The sequence below is a fragment of the Musa acuminata genome, chromosome BXJ3-2 (assembly GCF_036884655.1).
Source record: "Musa acuminata AAA Group cultivar baxijiao chromosome BXJ3-2, Cavendish_Baxijiao_AAA, whole genome shotgun sequence".
Taxonomy (NCBI): domain Eukaryota; kingdom Viridiplantae; phylum Streptophyta; class Magnoliopsida; order Zingiberales; family Musaceae; genus Musa; species Musa acuminata.
In genome coordinates this window covers 31,091,754-31,112,713 of record NC_088350.1, presented here as the reverse complement: position 1 = coordinate 31,112,713, position 20,960 = coordinate 31,091,754, and the positions used below count along the sequence as shown (strand labels likewise).

Here is a 20,960-nt window from a genome sequence, read left to right as displayed (position 1 = left end):
CATTTTCATGATCAACACTCCTTTTGACTAATTCTCAATTGTTTCAAGTACAAACAAAATCATCATGCATGCTGTGCGAAATCATCTGCAAGCCCAATGTCTAACTTGCAATCAGGGAAGAAGACAGGTTGATAATATGATTTAACCCATGGTCAACACTAGGCCTGCTCTGAACTCTAGGAAGAAGAACAGATCTCACAGTCAAATCCTTGATTGAGTTGGTTTGTTGAGTGAGAAATCTTAGAATCTTAGTCTTCAATGTCAAATGTTGGGGGATAAGATTAAAATGTGGAGACAACAACTTTAAGAAAAGTTGCCATTGAATCTGAGCACATGATGCAAACTGAAAATAAATCTAACCAGCAAGATAAGCATGCTAGCTAAACCACCAAACATTCCTCTACTCTCTCTCTTTCTCTCTCTCTCTCTTCCAAGTGAACTCTATGGATTTGTTGAGCAGCTGATACTGAAGAGCACATTGCATGACAAGTAGACATAAAGACATGGCCAGATTACACAATCACGTATGCTTGCTTAATCCACAAGCCATGAGCAATGAGCTTCACTATCTTTCTGAGATCCTGGATGAAGCAAACCTGCTTTCACAATCGTGCTCTCTCTATAACGCTTTTGCTCGCAGACCATTAAAGTAGCAGATGATCGTAAACTATGGAAGTCAAGCAGTCTCATTACGTATGATGGATTCGGTTCCCAAACAAAGATGGCGTAGCCACGCGCATGCATGCATGGTTTGATTAGCCATGCTCCGAAGCACGTCGAACGTTTGCAGCGTTCGCGGCGGGGTTGGCGACGGCGTGTGCGGCGGTCGAAACCGGTGCTACCTCCCCTTCCCTACTCCCACCGCAACCTCCCGTCCTTGTTGACCCCACCCCCCAACCCTCCCAATCCGCTCAGGCCACGTTGACTTGTCCCACCTGATGGCGACGCCTCAGCGGGGAGTCACGCTTACCCACCCCCAGTACCTACCTCGCCTCTCCCCTCTTCAAGCCCCCTCCCTTTCTTTTGTCCGGAAACGTTTTCCTACTCTCTCAACAACCCTGTCTCTCTCTCTCGGCCGGCGGGCTCAAAACGTCCCGGCCAATCATACTGCAGGTACACGACATTTGTATTGCGACAGAAGGATGCTGCACGTCTGTTATTTACGCCACCTCTGTCCCTCAGTGGTGCTGTGGAAGAGCTATTCGTCCGGCCGATTACCACGGAACGGACTGCGGTCCCATCGCAACGCAGTTAGGTAGCTCGTTGGGTACCGTTGGAGGGAGGTGGTAAAGATGAGAGAGAGAGAGAAGGTGGGGGAATAGGGACAAAGATAAAACCCTCACTACGTGAAACAATTCCTGACGCAAAAACTAAAGCAAAATGGCGCGTCTCCTTTCGTCAGATTTCGATTGGAAGGAACATTCCCCGTTCGCATTTAAATTCTATCCTTTGCGCGGAAGAGTGAAACGGTGGTGTGTGCCAGCGGCGTGGAGGTTAAAGGGTGCAAAAGCGTGGATAAAAAGTCGTCGAATCACAGCCGTCGGTGGCGGCACAACTTGCGATGGAAGCAAAGCCCAGATCGAAGGCTGTCGTAGATCCATATCCCACCTTTCTTTTCTCTCAAATAAATAAATAACCCTCCGGTTTCCTACTTTACCGCAACACACAATTTCCCGTTACCCGAGGCCCTCAACAGGCTAATCTCAACCGTTGATTGGTCATCGGACGGACCACGCTGCGGAACAATGGTATAATTGTAGGGTGGTTTGATCGTGCCCCACACAAATAAGTACTTATTATTCCCCACCACTCCATCCTTGACAAAAACGCCTTCCTTGCTCTCTTCCGTCTCCGTTTTGCCTTTACTCCCGCAAAATGGCCTTAATTACTTCCACTGCCATTATGTGGTGTCACTCTCGAGTCCATAAATACCCCCTCTTCGCTCAATATTCAATCTCATCATCCAAACCCTAGAGAGCAGCAAAGCGACAGAGTAATGGCGTTGGCCTCCTTCGTCTCCCTCGCCTCACTCCTGGCCCTCCTGGCGCCGGCGGCTGGGCGCATTCCCGGCGTCTACACTGGCGGTCAGTGGCAGAGCGCCCACGCCACCTTCTACGGCGGCAGTGACGCGTCCGGCACCATGGGTAAGCCACATTCCTATGATAGTCACCGATCTCTTGCGTCCAGCCTCGAACGAAGCGGGGAGTGACGACGTTTGTGTGCCGGATGTTGGGTTTGCAGGAGGGGCGTGTGGGTACGGGAATCTGTACAGCCAGGGGTACGGGGTGCAGACGGCGGCGCTGAGCACGGCGCTGTTCAACGAGGGGCAGAGCTGCGGGTCGTGCTTCGAGATCAAGTGCGCGGACGACCCGCGGTGGTGCCACGGCGGGAGCCCCTCCATCTTCATCACTGCTACCAACTTCTGCCCGCCCAACTACGCTCTCCCCTCCGACAACGGCGGGTGGTGCAACCCACCACGCCCCCACTTCGACCTCTCCATGCCCATGTTCCTCAAGATCGCCGAGTACCGCGCGGGCATCGTACCCGTCTCCTTCCGAAGGTATTCCTCCTTTTTGTAGAGCTCCTCTGCTCGGATCTTCATCGTTTGATCTTTACGATGCGTGTAGATTCATGCTGGTTTCGATCTGTGCTCTTAGAATTGGCCTTAAAAGACGTCCTAAACATTGAACCATTATTTTGTGAAATAATTACGAACGCGTCCATCTTACGCGGATGGATTACGCGACGATGTGGCTGCGTATGGGGCGTTGGATGGGAAGCCTCCAATGTAAAGGGGCTTTACGCTCCTATGCGACATTTTGATCCCGCGACATCTTTCCCCTAAATGGTATCCTTCTCGTGGCATCAATTCCACCTTCTTCAGTACTGCTTTCCAATGTCCTCATAATCGCTTAAACTTCGTATCGTTTTGTGCGATTCACTCATCCTCTTTCCTTTATTTTACTTATTTTTCTCCATGCAATGGCATCCTTCTTTTGGCTGTGTTGTTTTGGGTAGAGATTCCGGTTCCTTTCCCTATCAAAAGTTCACTTTCCAGAATTGTTCCACAGTTTTGTTGAATTGACGAGAGTGCCACTCTCGTCAATATTCTTCGGTCTCCGACGCCTGGTTTAGGACACCGGACAATATATTTCAGGATACAAAGCACACATCTCTCCCAAAAAATATTTTTTTGTTTAGCTTAACTTGTGCAGAAACGAGATACCGAAATCGACCTATGCTCATGTCATGTCTGGCCTTTAAGTGGTCTGACTTTGGTCCGGGAGCAGAATCGAATCAGATTATTGATATCTTCCCATTCCAGCCCGTGAATTCTTTTCCTTCCGCTTGTTCTCCGGTCCGCGTTTTGCCCCGCCCTTTATTTTTTTTTTTTGGGTTCTCTGTTTTGTCGAAGCAAAATAAAAATATTATCATTTTTTTTAAACCTATTTGACCGGATTCCCCACTTTATGTGTGACTCACAGAACACAAAGCTAAAAAGGCAAAAACCAAAGAAAGAACGTAATTTCCGTTGTCGCGGTATCCTATGCCTCCGTGTAGGGGCGGAAACAAACAAAAGGAAACCGCGTGGGGTCCGGCCCTATTGGGGCTAGCGTGGTGTGATGCACCGTATCGATTTGAACCTACGTGCTTGCTGATTTGTTTGCGGCCGTCGGATCGCAGGGTCCCTTGCAGGAAATCCGGTGGGATCCGCTTCACGATCAACGGGTTCCAGTACTTCAACCTGGTGCTGATCACCAACGTGGCGGGCGCCGGCGACCTCGTCCGCGCCAGCGTGAAAGGGTCCCGCACCGAGTGGATGCCCATGTCCCGCAACTGGGGCCAGAACTGGCAGTCCAACGCCGTCCTCGTCGGCCAGTCCCTCTCCTTCCGCGTCACCGGCAGCGACCGCCGCACCTCCACCTCCTGGAACATCGTCCCCTCCACCTGGGAGTTCGGCCAGACCTTCGAGGGCAAGAACTTCCGCGTCTGACATTGGAATCCAAAGGCTTCGTTACTCTTCTTTAGCAGCAGTTGCAATAGTACTAGTGTTTGTGTGTTTTTCGCGCCGTGAATTAGTACTGAGTGGCTTCGGTAGTCGTGAAAGTAAAAGGTAATGGCGACGGCTGAGTGGTAGCAGTGTGCTTGTTTCGTCTGTGTCACTTTGACTGCATCTTTTTTGGAGTCTTATTTGACTGTGGGGTGGTGTGTGGGTTTACCGAGGAGTGGGAATAGAGTAGCATACAAAGTCATAGTTTGTAACAGTGGCGGCTGAAGTGGCTGCACAACGAAGGAAATTGTTGTAGCCCGCAGTTGCTCATATATCTGTTATGTCTGATAGGTGTGATGCGACTTCTTTATATTTGTCCATCACAGTGGAGTCTCTGCTTTGCTTGTTATCTAATACAGTGATATGATGAATTTACAAGGGTGAAAATGCTGCATTGTTCAGTTCATGCCTTTGGTTTCCTCAGCAGGATTACATCTCAGTTCGTCAGCCGGTCATATTGATTGGTTGTTAGGTAAATTAGTTTGGTTGAAGCAATCCATGTTAAAGTGTAAAGCAGGGAGACAAAAGGGTACCCCTACACTGAAAACTGATGAGGTGTTTCTTCAAGACTGTCCATCCCATTCCCTCTTGTGATAAAAAGTGTTTCTGTTCATGGTATCCTCTTGTCTAACCTTCATGGAGTCAACATGGTGTAGGTGGATATCCAGCATAGATTTGGCCACTCAATTTTGTAATAGCCAAACCTTCCCATTGACCAATTTGTGACCTTGAATCCATAGATCTGGACAATATCGGATTGGATTGTAATGCCAGACAAGCATGTTTTGACCTGAATAATAAAATATTTCAAATGGCTGTCAGGGATGTATGTATTATAAGTGTGTACATATGTGCACGTATATATTCATGTACATATAGAGAGTGTTTAGAAACCCTTCACCTTATGGCCTTTCCTCCTCTGTCGTTGCTACTGTCGACATCGCCGCCACCTCTCTTGAGTTCTTCCCCCTGTTAGTCAATGCAACATGTTTCTTCAGAATGAGAGAGCTGAGAGCAGCTGCCAAGGAAATAAGATACATATCAACATATCAATAAAAGAAGCTGATAGGGATAAAAGTGGCGATGTGACACGCCCTGACAGTATCCCCCTGAGCGACACGTTGCCCGAGGCACGCCATACCTTGCAGTAGCTCGACCTCCCACGCCACCGAAAGTACAGTCCTACCCTGCAGACAACCGCGTCAGATAACATCAAACTTCATCTATAAATACCCCCAAAACTCTAAAGAGGAGGGGAGAGGAACTCACTCAGACACAAAACACTCAGAGGCTCTTCTTATGCCTCATCCACAACCCCCTCCACGTCTTCCTCTAACTTGATCGTCGAAGGGGTCGGGCCGAGCTCCCGGCCCGACCTGTGTGCAGGTGCGAGACGGTGTCGCCTCTTCCTGAAGCTGCGGCGGAGCTGCCTCCCGACCCGAACCGCCGACCCGAACTTGCTGAACCGAGCTCCCGACCCGAACCGCCGACCCGAACCTCCCGACCCGAACCACCGAGCTCGGCCGCCGGGAGACCCCGAGGGACGCCGCCCGTTGACCACCGCCTTCCGGACCCAGACCAAGCCGCGACGACCCCAAGGCCACGGCTGAACAGTTACTGACCGTAACATTTGGCGCTAGAAGGAGGGCCGGAATGACGGTACGTTAGTCTTCTCCTTGGTTGCTCCACTGCAGCCGACCTGCACCAGCAGCAGCGACTTCCAGGGCTGTTCTCGGCTCCTCGGCCCCGCGCGCTTCGGCTCCGCGACTGAGTGTCGACCCCTCGGTCCCACGCGCGCGGTCAGCCCGCCTCAGCAGCTTGCTGCCTCGGCCCCTCGGCCTCAAGCGCAGCCAACACGCTGCCTCGGCCACTCGGCCGCATGCGCAGCCAACACGCTGCTGCCTCGGCCCTCGGCCTCGTGCGCAGCCAGCAAGCAGCCTCGGCCACTCGGCCTCATGCGCAGCCAGCACGCTGCCTTACCGCCTTGTTGCCTTGCTGTCTCACTGCCTCGGCTCCTCGGCCTCACTCGCAGCCAGCAAGCAGCCACGCTGCCTCGGCCACTCGGCCTCATGCGCAGCCAGCACGCAGCCTCGCTACCTCGGCCTCATGCGCAGCCAACACGCTGCCTCGGCAACTCGGCCTCATGCGCAGCCAACACGCTGCTGCCTCGGCCTCATGCGCAGCCAACACGCTGCCTCGGCAACTCGGCCTCATGCGCAGCCAACACGCTGCTGCCTCGGCCCCTCGGCCTCATGCGCAGCCAACTCGCTGCCTCGGCCACATGCGCAACCAACACGCTGCACGCTGCCTCGGCCCCATGCGCGGTCTATCCGCCTACACCGAGCACCTCAGCCAATCACTGTCGAGATCCACCTCGGCGCGGCCCGACCGCCTGTCGTGTTCCTCGGCCGCGTGGTGCCCGAGGCCACGTCCTCGCGTCCTGCCCGCCTGATCGTGCTACTCGGCCGCATGGCCCTCGCGACCACGCCTGCTCGGTCTGCCCGCCTGCGTCGTGATCCTCGGTCGCGTAATGCCCGAGACCACACCTGCGCCGCCAGCCCGCCTGCGTGGTGCTCCTTGGCTCAATGTTACCGAGACAGACCAGTGCCGCCAGTACGCCCGCGTCGTACCCCTCGGCTCCATAAACCCCGAGACACGTCTGCGCGGCCAGCCTACCCACGCCGAACTCCACGGCCCTATCCACCTGGTTTACGCCCCTCACCCGCGGTTTGCCTGCGCCGAACGCCTCAGCTCCATGCTTGCCGAGCCCACCACCTCGGTCGCAGCTTGCCTGCACCGAGCACCTCGGCAACTCTGCCAAAATCCCACCTCAGCGCGGCCTGCCCGCTTGAGCGATGTCCCTCGGTCGCAGCCAGCTTGCGCCGAGCACCTCGGCCAATCTCTGACGAGACCTACCTCGGCGCGGCCCGACCGCCTGTCGTGTTGCTCGGCCGCGTGGTGCCCGAGGCCACGTCCTCGCGTCCTGCCCGCCTGATCGTGTTACTCGGCCGCATGGCCCTCGCGACCACGCCTGCGCGGTCTGCCCGCCTGCGTCGTGATCCTCGGTCGCGTAATGCCCGAGACCACACCTGCGCCGCCAGCCCGCCTGCGTCGTGCTCCTTGGCTCCATGTTCCCGAGACAGACCAGTGCCGCCAGTACGCCCACGTCGTGCCTCTCGGCTCCATAAACCCTGAGACACGCCTGTGCGGCCAGCCTGCCCGCGCCGAACTCCTCGGCCATATCCACTACCTTGCCCGTCTGGGTCTTCCCCCTCGGTCGCGTAATGCCCGAGGTGCTCCTGCGCAGCCAGCCCGCCTAGGCCTTCCCCCTCGGTCGCGTAATGCCCGAGGCGCCTCAGCGCGGCCAGCCCGCCTGAGCCTTCCTCCTCGGTCGCGTCATGCCCGAGTGCCTTCCTCCTCGGTCGCGTAATGCCCGAGGCGCTCCTGCGCGGCCAGCCTGCCTGGGCCTTCCCCCTAGGTCGCGTAATGCCCGAGGCGCCCCAGCGCGGCCAGCCCGCCTGAGCCTTCCTCCTCGGTAGCGTAATGCCCGAGGCGCTCCTGCGCGGCTAGCCTGCCTGGACCTTCCCCCTCGGTCGCGTAATGCCCGAGGCGCCCCAGCACGGCCAGCCCGCCTGAGCCTTCCTCCTCTGTCGCGTAATGCCCGAGGCGCCCCAGCACGGCCAGCCCGCCTGAGCCTTCCTCCTCGGTCGCGTAATGCCCGAGTGCCTTCCTCCTCGGTCGCTTAATGCCCGAGGCGCTCCTGCGCAGCCAGCCCGCCTGGGCCTTCCCCCTCGATCGCGTAATGCCCGAGGCGCCCCAGCGCGGCCAGCCCGCCTGAGCCTTCCTCCTCGGTCGCGTCATGCCCGAGAGCCTTCCTCCTCGGTCACGTAATGCCCGAGGCGCTCCTGCGCGGCCAGCCTGCCTGGGCCTTCCCCCTCGGTCGCGTAATGCCTGAGGCGCCCCAGCGCGGCCAGCCCGCCTGAGCCTTCCTCCTCGGTCGCGTAATGCCCGAGTGCCTTCCTCCTCGGTCGCGTAATGCCCGAGGCGCTCCTGCGCGGCCAGCCTGCCTGGGCCTTCCCCCTCGGTCGCGTAATGCCCGAGGCGCCCCAGCACGGCCAGCCCGCCCGAGCCTTCCTCCTCGGTCGCGTAATGCCTGAGTGCCTTCCTCCTCGGTCGCTTAATGCCCGAGGCGCTCCTGCGCAGCTAGCCCGCCTAGGCCTTCCCCCTCGGTCGCGTAATGCCCGAGGTGCCCCAGCGCGGCCAGCCCGCCTGAGCCTTCCTCCTCGGTCGTGTAATGCCCGAGTGCCTTCCTCCTCGGTCGCTTAAAGCCCGAGGCGCTCCAGCGCGGCCAGCCTGCCTGAGCCTTCCTCCTCGATCGCGTCATGCCCGAGTGCCTTCCTCCTCGGTCGCGTAATGCCCGAGGCGCTCCTGCGCGGCCAGCCTGCCTGGGCCATCCCCCTCGGTCGCGTAATGCCCGAGGCGCCCCAGCGCGGCCAGCCCGCCTGAGCCTTCCTCCTCGGTCGTGTAATGCCCGAGGCGCTCCTGCGCCGCCAGCCCGCCTGCGTCGTGCTCCTTGGCTCCATGTTCCCGAGACAGACCAGTGCCGCCAGTACGCCCGCGTCGTGCCCCTCGGCTCCATAAACCCCGAGACACGTCTGCGCGGCCAGCCTGCCCGCGCCGAACTCCACGGCCCTATACACCTGGTTTACGCCCCTCGCCCGCGGCTTGCCTGCGCCGAACGCCTCGGCTCCATGCTTGCCGAGCCCACCACCTCGGTCGCAGCTTGCCTGCACCGAGCACCTCGGCAACTCTCTGCCAAAATCCCACCTCAGCGCGGCCTGCCCGCTTGAGCGGTGTCCCTCGGTCGCAGCCTGCTTATGCCGAGCACCTCGGCCAATCTTTGCCGAGACCTACCTCGGCGCTGCCCGACCGCCTGTCGTGTTGCTCGGCCGCGTGGTGCCCGAGGCCACGTCCTCGCGTCCTGCCCGCCTGATTGTGCTACTCGGCCGCATGGCCCTCGCGACCACGCCTGCGCGGTCTGCCCGCCTGCGTCGTGATCCTCGGTCGCGTAATGCCCGAGACCACACCTGCGCCGCCAGCCCGCCTGCGTCGTGCTCCTTGGCTCCATGTTCCCGAGACAGACCAGTGCCGCCAGTACGCCCGCGTCGTGCCCCTCGGCTCCATAAACCCCGAGACACGCCTGTGCGGCCAGCCTGCCCGCGCCGAACTCCTCGGCCATATCCACTACCTTGCCCGTCTGGGTCTTCCCCCTCGGTCGCGTAATGCCCGAGGCGCTCCTACGCAGCCAGCCCGCCTGGGCCTTCCCCCTCGGTCGCGTAATGCCCGAGGCGCCCCAGCGCGGCCAGCCCGCCTGAGCCTTCCTCCTCGGTCGCGTCATGCCCGAGTGCCTTCCTCCTCGGTCGCGTAATGCCCGAGGCGCCCCAGCGCGGCCAGCCCGCCTGAGCCTTCCTCCTCGGTCGCGTAACGCCCGAGTGCCTTCCTCCTCGGTCGCCTAATGCCCGAGGCGCTCCTGCGCAGCCAGCCCGCCTGGGCCTTCCCCCTCGGTCGCGTAATGCCCGAGGCGCCCCAGAGCGGTCAGCCCGCCTGGGTCATACTCCTCGGTCGCGTAATGCCCGAGGCACACCAGAGCGGTCAGCCCGCCTGCGTCATACTCCTCGGTCGCGTAATGCCCGAGGCTCACCAGCGCGGTCAGCCCGCCTGGGTCATACTACTTAGTCGCGTAATGCCCGAGGCACACCAGAGCGGTCAGCCCGCCTGCGTCATACTCCTCGGTCGCGTAATGCCCGAGGCGCACCAGAGCTGCGTCCTACTCCTCGCTCGCGTAATGCCCGAGACACACTGGACCACAGGCCGCCTCAGACTCCGTCGGCACCACGAGACGCAGCCATGCCTCGGACCCCCTCCCCCATTACGATCGACACATGGCTCCTTTTGGGGGGGGCATATGATAGGGATAAAAGTGGTGATGTGACACGCCCTGACAGCATCCCCTTGAGCGACACGTTGCCCGAGGCACGCCATACCCTACAGCAGCTCGGCCTCCCACGCCACCGAAGGTACAGTCCTACCCTGCAGACAACCGCGTCAGGTAACATCAAACTTCATCTATAAATACCCCCAAAACTCTAAAGAGGAGGGGAGAGGAACTCACTCAGACACAAAATACTCAGAGGCTCTTCTTCTGCCTCATCCACAACCCCCTCCACGTCTTCCTCTAACTTGATCGTCGGAGGGGTCGGGCCGAGCTCCCGGCCCGACCTGTGTGCAGGTGCGAGACGGTGTCGCCTCTTCCTGAAGCTGCGGCGGAGCTGCCTCCCGACCCGAACCGCCGACCCGAACCTGCTGAACCGAGCTCCCGACCCGAACCGCCGACCCGAACCTCCCGACCCGAACCACCGAGCTCGGCCGCCGGGAGACCCCGAGGGACGCCGCCCGTTGACCACCGCCTTCCGGATCCGGACCAAGCCGCGACGGCCCCAAGGCCACGGCTGAATAGTTACTGACCGTAACAGAAGCAGTAATATATTCGAATTGGTTCTTTAGGGATACAAGTGAATATTTAATACTGGGCTGTATGCCATTTTGCCTATTATTCATATGCTCAATGCTTTCTAATAAATAGATGAATCAGAGATAGTGATTGATTGAATTCGATCCAGCCACTTGGTGCACCCATTCATGGAGACCACATCAAATCATAATATTTTAAGTTACAACCGATGGATCAAACTTAACCAGACTATTTATTGCTTCCCTTGAAAGCATGGCCAATACGACTTCTTTAGCTAGTGAGACGAATATTTTGCTCACCAAACCGGGGAGGAAGAAAGATTATGCACCCATTGTTGACCACCACTCATTCGAGACAAGGAAGTCTAATGCGGCTCTGCCAAGTGGTGACCAATTGGGATAGTAACGTTTTAGTACTTATAAGGTTTTCTTCTTTTCTTTCTTTCTTTATATATATATATATATATATATATATATATATATATATATATTCAATTCTTTTAAGTTTTAAGTTCTATCCTTAGTTGAACTTTGATAAGTTTTAAGTTTCGAATCAATATGTACGTTGAATAGTTTAAATTTTTATATAAATTATTCATATATCAAAGTGGTCTCACATCACCTCCAATTGGAAGGAAGGCAGGCAGGAGAGCCGGACAAACGAGAAATGGGAAAGTATTACCATCTCGAGAACAAGTCTCCGACGATAAAGTATTAGCAGCGGTTGCAGAATAAGTTTCCACCCGAAGACAAATCCTTAGTGAGTAGTCCAGAGAGGCAACTCAGGACACAACCTGCGACTGCTTTCGGCAAATTATGGTCACAAGTACCAAAAGGAATTGCGTGAAAGGAACACCAAAATCTTAAATCACGTTGACTCAATCAAAGTTGACGGAGATAGCATCCATCGAGTCCTCCAAGTAGATAAAAATAGCATGCTACAAGTAATCTCTCGTTATCCTCCTCTCTATCATTCCATGTTCCTCTGGCCACGCAAAAGAAGCTGATTTATGCACATCTTCTGATTCATGACCATAATAATCATACTTGGAATCAGACATAGAAAGGAATTATTTGTGTAGATTGGCACGATGAGGAGGTCGGGACGGGGACTTCGTGGTCGTCGGCGCTGAGCGCTCGCTTTGACCAGCCACCGAGAAGGCTGCTATGAGTTGTTGACCATTGGCGGTGCTTCGAATACGTCTCCTGGGACGGGGCGCTGTGCGCTGTGCGCTGTCCCGTGGCAAACGTAGGATCCTCGGGCCACCCGATTCTTGCGCCGATAAGCCGTTCGTTGAAATGCTCTTTTCTGCTGATGGGAGAGATCTGCGGTGCGACGACTTGATTAACCCCCAAATCTCACTTCGCTGCCCGTCACTTCTTACCGAAAAGCCCTCGGCAGGTGCTGATATGTCGTGTTCCCACCCGCGCCCGGAACGGAGCTCTCAGATGGGAGTTGGTCCTCCCCAACCTCCACTCTCGCGACGCTCCCCACCCCACCTTCTTCCATTAATATATTGACCTTCTTCTTCACCTCCTCTTCTCTCTCTTTCTCTCTCTCTCTCTCTCTCTCTCCGTGGCTTCTCTTCATGCCTTCGCCTGCTCTAGGGTTTCTCCCCGGCCATGAAGTGCTTCCATTTCTCCAGCGGCGACGCCGGCGGCACCTTCGATGACGCCGGATCCAGGGTCTCCCGCCTCTCCTGGGCACGCTCCCTCAGCATCGCGTCCACCTCCTCCTCGCTCGGACTCGAGCCACGGCGGGCCGAGCTCGACCCCGGCTGGGACCTCCCATGCCCGGCGACCGCCGGGCCGCCCGAGGGCCTCCGCGCGTTCGCGTTCTCGGAGCTGAAGGCCGCCACCAGGGGGTTCGGCCGATCCCTCCTGATCGGCGAGGGCGGGTTCGGGTGCGTCTACAGGGGTGTCGTCACGGTCGCAGGCGACGACGGCGCCGCCGAGACGATGGACGTCGCTGTAAAGCAGTTGAACCGGCACGGGTTGCAGGCAAGAGTTTCCCTCGTTTCTTCGTTTTCGTTGCTGCTGATGGACTCGTGATATAGTTGGGTGTGCATTAATGCTCGGAGTGAGTTGCATTTATTGATCTCCTTTGTGAATCTTATTCGGATGTTGCTTTTATGTTCGAAGAAAACATGATGTAGGTCCTGATCATGTACCGATATCCCTTAAATTGTCTGCATGTAACATCTTTGATTCGACGTTTTTGATTCCGTTGGTGTGATCTTGATTTCGCATTATAAACCGAGCTAGAGCGATCCAAGTTGTCCCATCTTTCTAGGTACTTTCCTGTCTTTTGTGGAAGGCTTTCAGATTCAAGTCCTGTTCTTTTCATGTGATTACACCGTGAACACGATTGATCTGTCACAACCTTTGGGTCTGGCTATTGTCTATCCATTGCGACTAACCTTTGATGATCCTCCTGGCTTATCTGCCAATGTGGAAACATTAGTTTCGAATTGTCACGAGCATAACTAAGCTATAGGTCCCAGTCTTCAATGGTAGGCACAGCGGCCATGCCGACCAAGACAAGCCATATGCAAGTCCAATGCTATATTTGTCCCCTTGTTGATACAGTATATGCTGCATGGGTTTGGGGGGCATAGCTGGCATGTGCAACCCCTGGATGTTACCATTTTATGCAATAGCGATGCTTGCTTGTTGCATTTATAGCTGAGTGGTTGTCCTAATTGTACCAGAAACCCTTGTTATTTTGATTTGTTGGACTTGATGTTGAAAAAAACATAATTTCCACGATTTTGCCCAATTTTGGTTGAGAATTTATTGAGTTACTTTGTTTTTTCTGCAGGGGCACAAGGAATGGGTTACCGAAGTCAATTTTCTTGGTGTAGTGAAGCATCCAAATCTTGTCAAGTTGGTGGGTTATTGTGCTGAAGATGATGAGAGGGGGATTCAAAGGCTTCTTGTTTATGAATTGATGCGCAATAAAAGCTTGGAGGATCACTTATTATCTCGAGTTTCATCAGCTCTCTCATGGTCTCTAAGGTTAAAGATTGCACTAGATGCTGCACGTGGTTTAGCATACCTCCACGAAGAAATGGATTTTCAGGTAGTCATTTATTGGACTCCTTGGTTATATGTGATTAGAGTTTGAATAGTTGGCAACTCATTCATAGATGCCATAACATGAAGTTGAAGGTCACTTGCAAACATCAATTCATTTGATTGATGGACTTAAAAATATCAAAGCTAGTTCCTGTAAGTTTGAACCAATTAATTGAGCAGCTGATAAAGGTAATAAAACGTCTGACTTGATTTTAGTATTGGTGTGGCTTCTACTTCTTTGACATACTTATATCCTTTGATAAATACCTAAACTATTGGAAGCTTTCATAATGATATTAACAACATGTATACATGCTGATATTAAGATGATTTAGATTTAAAAGTTGGTACAGTTCAAAAGATCAAGGATGATAAATTATCTAGACTTCATTTGTCTTTATTTCTTTCCAATTTATCTCAATATTTTTGTACTCAAACAAAGAAAAAGACCCAAATGACTGATTTGTACACATGCAAATTCACCAAGGGAGATGTATGAACAACTAATTTGCATCGAATCTCACCTGGAGAAAGTGTGTCAAGCTACATAAGGATAAGGTCCCATATATATTGAATGATCTTAGCAAAGTCACCAGCAGTTGGTTGGCTAAGGGAACTTGTCGAGCTTGTTCAGTGCTTCAGCTCATATTAATGCTTTATAATATCATACACCAGAAAAAAAAAAAAATCTTGTCTTTTGTGTTGGAATTATTGTTTCGAAAAGGTTTCGTAAAACACTAGTGAGGAATGTAAAATCTTTTTAAAATAATTATATAAAAAAAACCCAATTAATTCAGGCAGGAGGGATAATGTCCTAAAAGACACATGCTCCTTATCATGCAAGAAACTTTTTAAGCGTGCTCCAAAAGAACAACCAAATCCTATTCACTTTCATGATTCTTATGGGTACAACCACATGGAACTGTAATGAGGAGTATGACAATCCATGCAAATGGCTGGAACAGCCTTTTCCTTCAGTTATTTCCTGTTTTTATCTCTCCTACAATTGGATTTTTTTAGAACTGCAATATTTATTTTTTGCTTTTTTGCTGATATCGCTATCCTGTTCAACTATTAACCAAATGCCGTAGGAATTACACTAGAATGGCATTTTCTAATTCTTTTACGAAACAATTTTTCTGTTCCTACTATTAGTATCTGTTTCTAAACATGGGCTTTGATCACAAATGATTCCAGTGTATCCTTCATAAATTGTTCAACCTTCATACTTCTAATTGTTCCATCAAATAACAATTTAGTGGCTGCATCTAGCCTATGGTGAGCAGCAACAGGATCCCATTATTTTAACATTCATATTTTGAGTCACTTTCCATTATTTTAACATTGTTTCTATATTTTTTAACTAGAAATCTACCTCAACAGTCTTAAATTGGTCTGCTCAACATATTGTATGTCATGAAATGATAATTCAGATATTTAGGAAGAAATTTAGTTATTTATTCAGGAGAGATTTGTTACAAAATCATGATAAGTTTTGAAACCAACACTATATATTCTTAATCAGTCTGTGGAGAATATAGTGATTTGCTTCATGATTCAGATGTTCAAGAAGAAACTTGTTACATGTTCATGAGGAATTAGGTAGTGATAAGTGTTGAAATCAACATTTTATATTATTAATTAATCTACAGAGAAATTACTGTTTTGCCCAAATAGTTGGGACTTACGGTTTTGTTATTGTTGTATAGAAATGTTTGGGTTCACGGTTTTCCTGGTTTTAACACTTTCTTCTTTTTCTAATTTAAATAATCCATTAATTTTATTGAATTTTAAATAAAATTAGATTTACTAATAAAACACAAAGTCTCACTATTTTCAAGTCCATGGTTATGCGTTTCACTCTAATCAGTGTGTTCTTGGTGGAACATGTCAATCCGATGGATTGTCAGGTCAACAACACAGACCATGACATGTGCCTCCCAACACTGTGTATATGTTTCAGAGTATGTATTGACTGTGTTGGCACACTGGCATGTATCAGACCTGTACTGATCCAGCTTGACCAGTGCAGACCTGGTAATATTTGAAGCCACATGATGTATCAGTCATCTAAAATTTTAAGCCAGCAGATAACACATCTTTTTTTAGCTCCGGTACTTGAATTGTCAAACCATGGCCAAGTCATCTAACATTTTAAGGCAATGGATAACACATTGTTTTATTAATTTACATTTTAGCTTTCCAAGACTCACGGTCACTGTGGGCTGCTGGAATGGCTTGAGACTAACATGTGTCACTTGAATTAAATTGTGATGAAAATTACATAGAATAAAGACTCTCAGTACCTCCCTCTCTGATCTTAAGTTTTCATCACTGTCAAGTCATCTACAAACTTAAGCTGATAATAGAGTTTTATTCATTATTTTTTCTGACGCTCCCAACAATAGGGAATGATATTCATCTTTTTTAAACCACTGGCCTATATTTTTTAAGCCTACTGTGGTTGTGTAGATGAGCTCTTATTTGCGGCTTGTTGTGACTTGTTACTTGGTCCAACAGGCTTAATTTGCAGAAGAAATTATCAAGAACGGAAGGTTGTCGTTCATTATCATGTTAAAAACAAAGATTATATAGTGTTGTTACCTTTGCCTCTCACTCAGCTAGTGGCAAGATATTGGAGTTGTTTCATTCCTTGCCAATGGTACCAAGGCATATATAGAAACAAGGTAGGCAAATGCCATTGAATATTGAATGTGTAGTGGCACATGCAGTAGTCTCTAGCATGGTGTAGCATGTATTTGTACTTAGCAGCATGCTCTTTATAAAAAAAGGTCTGATAATATTGGCACAGGTGGCATATTGCTTTATTCCTAGCAAATGGATTACCTAATATTCGGATGCTTGCTTAATTCTTCACATTCCTGAATTTAGATGCAGACTTATTCTGAAAGCTAGATGACCATTTAATTGTTTATTACTAGATACTTATGATTTGTGCAACTTTTTATTTCATTCATAGGTTACTATGCCTTAAAAGGCCATTGATTTCAAACCGTCACAGGTCATTCGATTATGTGGCCACTCTATAAGGCCTTGGTTTCTCTTTTTATTCCTCATGCATAGATGGACAGAATGTAGGGTCTGCATTGGGTGTTTGAGTGATGAAAGGCCATATTCAATTTGTTTAATAATTCTCTACAGTACTGAACAGAACAGTAAAACAAATAATTCCCCAATTTAGCTATGACAACAAGCTATTGTATCTCAACAAAATAGGTATGAATCCATACCCATAAGATCTGACAAATTTTACCCTTATCATCAGCTTGCCAATGCAATTCCTGAGTTAGCCTGCTGATTTTAATTTCTAAAGGCCTCAAAATTGAATTTTTACCTCAATTTTGACTATTACCTCCACTATAACCCTTAAACACCTGTGCTTTAGATCCCGTGCATCAATTATCAGCTTTCATTATATGACAATTCTACTTTAAATTTCATGTCCCATACATGAAGGTTAAGGTGTTCTGGACTTCCAATCAATCCTAATCCTAATCATACTCGAATACCTATTCTATTTGGTAAAGCCACCGGTCTCATGTGAAACTGAGTTTCTAAGTAAATCTTTGATGTTCTTCCTATATCACAATTTATGTTATACTGTATCATTAATGCTTCCTGTGTTTTAAGTTTCCATAGCAGCAGTCGAGATCATGGTGTGATGGATTTTTCCAGTTCTCTTCTTGTACTATATAATATTAGCTAGGGATTCCTCTTTTTCTTCCTTAGTTTGGCATGTGGCATCTTTCATTATGTACATGTTTTTACCATAGAATAGAGTAACAGCTTCTCTATCTTTGTGTGTATACGTGTGCTGCAAGTTACTTGGTAGATGTTTGAAATTTTTGTTCTTTTCACTTTCCATTTTATGTACTCATTTTATATTCTTTTGATGCAGTTAATATTTCGGGATTTTAAGACATCCAACATTTTGCTAGATGAAGATTTCAATGCCAAGCTCTCAGACTTTGGTTTTGCTAGGCATGGCCCAACAGCAGGAGTTGGTCATGTTGAGACATCAGTAAGTTTTGATTATAATGATCTGGCTTATGTCATATAATACATGACCGGATCTTCAACGTTGCTTATGCTTGAACATTATCTATACTTGTCTATATGTATCACTTACTGAACAAGTACTTTTAATGAAGAAACTGAACGAATAGGATAATATCTCAACTTTGACTGCATCTCCACTGCAAACTCCATAAAATCGATTAGTTGACCATTTGATTATTCCTAACTATTATGGAGTGGGTTTTAGTCAATTTGCTATGTATTTATTTTTTGAAGCTCACATGAACTTTTAACAAGCCATCCTTATTTACATTCCTTTTTCAACTGTTAAAAGATCTTATGTTTGTGAATTGCTGCCAGCATCTAAAAGTTTAATATTCTTCTTTAGGCTACAATTTTTCAGAATTTATCCATTATGCATACCATGTTAAGTAGCCTATTTCTGTTGCTTTCTTGGCAGGTAGTTGGCACCGTTGGCTATGCTGCTCCAGAGTACATCCACACCGGAAAATTAACTGCTAAAAGCGATGTATGGAGTTTCGGTGTGGTTCTTTATGAACTTGTAACAGGAAGACGGTCCTTAGATAGGAACCTACCAAGAAGTGAACAAAAGCTCTTGGAGTGGGTAAAACCTTTTGCAACGGACCCCAAAAAGCTCCACACTATTATGGATTCACGACTCGAAGGGAAGTATTGCTTAGAATCTGCTCAGAATCTAGTGGCTTTGGCAAACAGATGCCTAAAGAAGCAACCAAAGTCACGTCCTAGAATGAGCGAGGTGGTCGAGATGCTTGATCAGATCATTAAGACGTCTAACAGTGAGACTACAGAAACCATCACCGGTACATCAATCTCTCCGGGGGAGGATGCTGCTGACACGAAAAAGCTGTCAAGAGATAAAAGTTCCAGGAGCAGGGTCTTCGAAATCAAGGATATGCTCACCCTAAAGAATAACTCTGTGGGGAGGTTATACTGGAGATCATTGGCCTCAGGACCGATTGCAAGGATGGCAAGGAATCGGCCATAAGCTTGCATGGTGGAGTTCAATTCTTGGTTTCTTTTGGTACTGGTGGATGAGTTAGCAGCAGGCAAGGTTTTGGTACTAGTTCTACTGTTCTTCTTGAATCATCTCGATCTCTTTCCTTCACCATTCACAGAAACGACAGAACGGATGTCTGTTCCTGTGTTCAATTGTTTAGCATCTTGCGTCTGAACGACGCTTCTTGGTGTTCAACCGATGTACAAAGTTTTCAAAGCAGAAGAACAATGTGTTTTTCCTGGGAGAGAACGTGGAAGTGCACCGAGGCATTGATACAACTATACTCCAAAACATTTGTTATACAAGTTGGGAGTGAGCAATCCAAAAAGGATCTCTAAGAACTCTGGCAGGTGGTAACAGAGGTATATATATATATGTTCATTGGAATTTAAACCCAAAAAAGGACTTTAAATTAGTGCCATTTTTTCGAATAAATCTACAAAAAAAATATCGTAGAGGTAAATGATTCTTTGGTTCACTGTATGAGTAGCTGCATCTCATGTCATTTGTCCTTGAATCAGGAAGCCACCCGACTCTTTGGCTGCTGCATTAAATCGGTACTAAAACTGTCTCTCCTTTGGAGAGCTTGCAAAACAAAGACTGAGATGAGTCGATGATGCAAACGCAGGCAACAGTATCTTAAGGCTGTATATGCCTGTCCTCTCTAGCATAAGACCACACTTCCAAGTGACAACTGGAAACCACCACATCCCTCAAGGCAGTGGGCAAAGAACCCCTCACGACCTTGTCGAGGGACAGAGATGCAGAGATGGTCAAATGCAATTATAGGCAGCCATAGATAGATGCTCCCCCATCCATCACAACCCACCACACTTCTTCCGCACGACCACCTTCTCCTTCTCCTCCTCCTCCTCCTCCTCTGTTCCCACGACTGGACTGTTGCAGCATAAAGAGGAGATGAAATGAGGTGGTGGACACAGAATCATGGATCAAGCCACCTGATGTCTTGTGTGCTTACTCAGTGGCCAACCACATGGCTTGCCAGAAGCCCACTGAACTGAAGGTGGCCATTGGAAGAGCTGCATCTAAATTTTTTTTTTTCCTTTCGATACTGTTCTTCACTCCTCCTGACCTCTGTTTGTGGCATTGATGTGGAGTTCAACTGGTTCTAATTCATTAGACATGCATTGTTAATCCTTCTTGTTTCAGTTTCCTCTCTTCTTTTCCCACTGATAGTCTCAGTTAAATTTGTTTGATTGGCAGTAGAGTAGATAAATCTAATTAGAGTAGAAATGGAAGAGAAGCAACGACAAACTCTCCAAGGAGATCAATGGGAAAAAATACATGTGAATATAGCATCGATCCAATAGTTTCTGCATAAACAGGTTGTATATTTCAAGAAGATTAGCACAAAAGCTAATCTTCTATCTTGTCAAGTTGGTAAAGAGGGACCTCATCGTGGTTAAGCAATCGATTAAAGTTGCGGCTTCGAGAGAGTCGTAGTAATCATACATTTTGAAGCTCATTCATGTAACACATTAGTAATCATCAAGGCCACAAGCAACTTTACATGCCACATTAATTAATATTTAGTCTATTGTGCTCACTGGTGATTGAACTTTTGACCTATTTTGTTTGAAGGGACGTATGCCTCCGAGCTGATCTCACCTTGGTCGATGTGAAACATACCTACTTGATAGGATACCCCAACTCACTTGCATTGCCTACTTAACCTGAATCAACCTCCTCATGAAAGAGTGACTTACAATGGAGAAGAAGACTGTTTATATGGCTTGCTATTCGGTTTGTGTCACCCTAATGAGATTGGCTATCCCTTCAGAGATTTGTAGCAGACTCGTCATGTTGGCCACTTGGCATGCAGCAATGCCGACAGCTTGATATCAAACACCGGTTGACTTGCATCAGGGGAAGACGGTGGGGACACAAGGAATGAAGGGAAGGAAGAAAGGTGTCGACTTGGATATTGGTTTCGTTGGATTTCGCAGCTTCTTCACACCTTCTTCCAAAAGGTGTCTGGAGAAGCAAGACATTCCTGGGAAGAAGAAACTGGGAGTGACAATGGCTGGTGCTGACTGAGTACAGGAAGGGAGACTGTAACTTGATGTCATCGGCCTTCGTTTCACGCAAATTATGAATGGCTATAGACCTAACATGTCTACCGGACTGAATCGTTCAAAGGCACCAATGGTTTGCCAAGATTAGCTAACTCATTGTGGAGTGCAAAGGGGGAAGGTGAAGACA

The 20,960-nt window shown here is 49.5% G+C and overlaps 2 protein-coding genes across 3 annotated transcripts; both read left to right on the top strand.

The window, feature by feature from the left end:
- The first annotated feature begins 1,954 nt into the window (after nt 1–1,954).
- On the top strand, nt 1,955–4,452 carry LOC103975384 (expansin-A7). The gene is made up of 3 exons (XM_009390338.3): nt 1,955–2,144; nt 2,242–2,560; nt 3,685–4,452. The coding sequence occupies exons 1-3, from the start codon at nt 1,997–1,999 to the stop codon at nt 3,992–3,994; spliced, it is 777 nt and encodes a 258-aa protein (XP_009388613.1). The 5' UTR covers nt 1,955–1,996; the 3' UTR covers nt 3,995–4,452.
- Nucleotides 4,453–11,868: 7,416 nt separating this feature from the next.
- On the top strand, nt 11,869–19,910 carry LOC135631106 (serine/threonine-protein kinase PCRK1-like). 2 transcript variants are annotated; one of them, XR_010494275.1, is made up of 5 exons: nt 11,869–12,583; nt 13,404–13,664; nt 17,580–17,702; nt 18,159–19,099; nt 19,259–19,910. XR_010494275.1 is itself a non-coding variant. In XM_065138518.1 (4 exons), the coding sequence occupies exons 1-4, from the start codon at nt 12,206–12,208 to the stop codon at nt 18,723–18,725; spliced, it is 1,329 nt and encodes a 442-aa protein (XP_064994590.1). In that variant the 5' UTR covers nt 11,869–12,205; the 3' UTR covers nt 18,726–19,152. The 2 variants fall into 2 exon arrangements, 1 of the variants encoding a protein (XP_064994590.1); XM_065138518.1 differs by lacking the exon at nt 19,259–19,910 and having other exon boundaries at nt 18,159–19,152.
- The last annotated feature ends 1,050 nt before the right edge of the window (nt 19,911–20,960 follow it).

What these genes read in the sequence shown, in the direction of transcription:
- LOC103975384 (XM_009390338.3), top strand. Translation starts at nt 1,997, where the DNA reads ATGGCGTTGGCCTCCTTCGTCTCCCTCGCCTCACTCCTGGCCCTCCTG. An exon ending in TGACGCGTCCGGCACCATGG is followed by an intron (nt 2,145 to 2,241) that starts GTAAGCCACATT and finishes TTGGGTTTGCAG; the next exon opens with GAGGGGCGTGTGGGTACGGG. An exon ending in GTACCCGTCTCCTTCCGAAG is followed by an intron (nt 2,561 to 3,684) that starts GTATTCCTCCTT and finishes GTCGGATCGCAG; the next exon opens with GGTCCCTTGCAGGAAATCCG.
- LOC135631106 (XM_065138518.1), top strand. Translation starts at nt 12,206, where the DNA reads ATGAAGTGCTTCCATTTCTCCAGCGGCGACGCCGGCGGCACCTTCGAT. An exon ending in ACGAAGAAATGGATTTTCAG is followed by an intron (nt 13,665 to 17,579) that starts GTAGTCATTTAT and finishes CTTTTGATGCAG; the next exon opens with TTAATATTTCGGGATTTTAA. An exon ending in TTGGTCATGTTGAGACATCA is followed by an intron (nt 17,703 to 18,158) that starts GTAAGTTTTGAT and finishes CTTTCTTGGCAG; the next exon opens with GTAGTTGGCACCGTTGGCTA.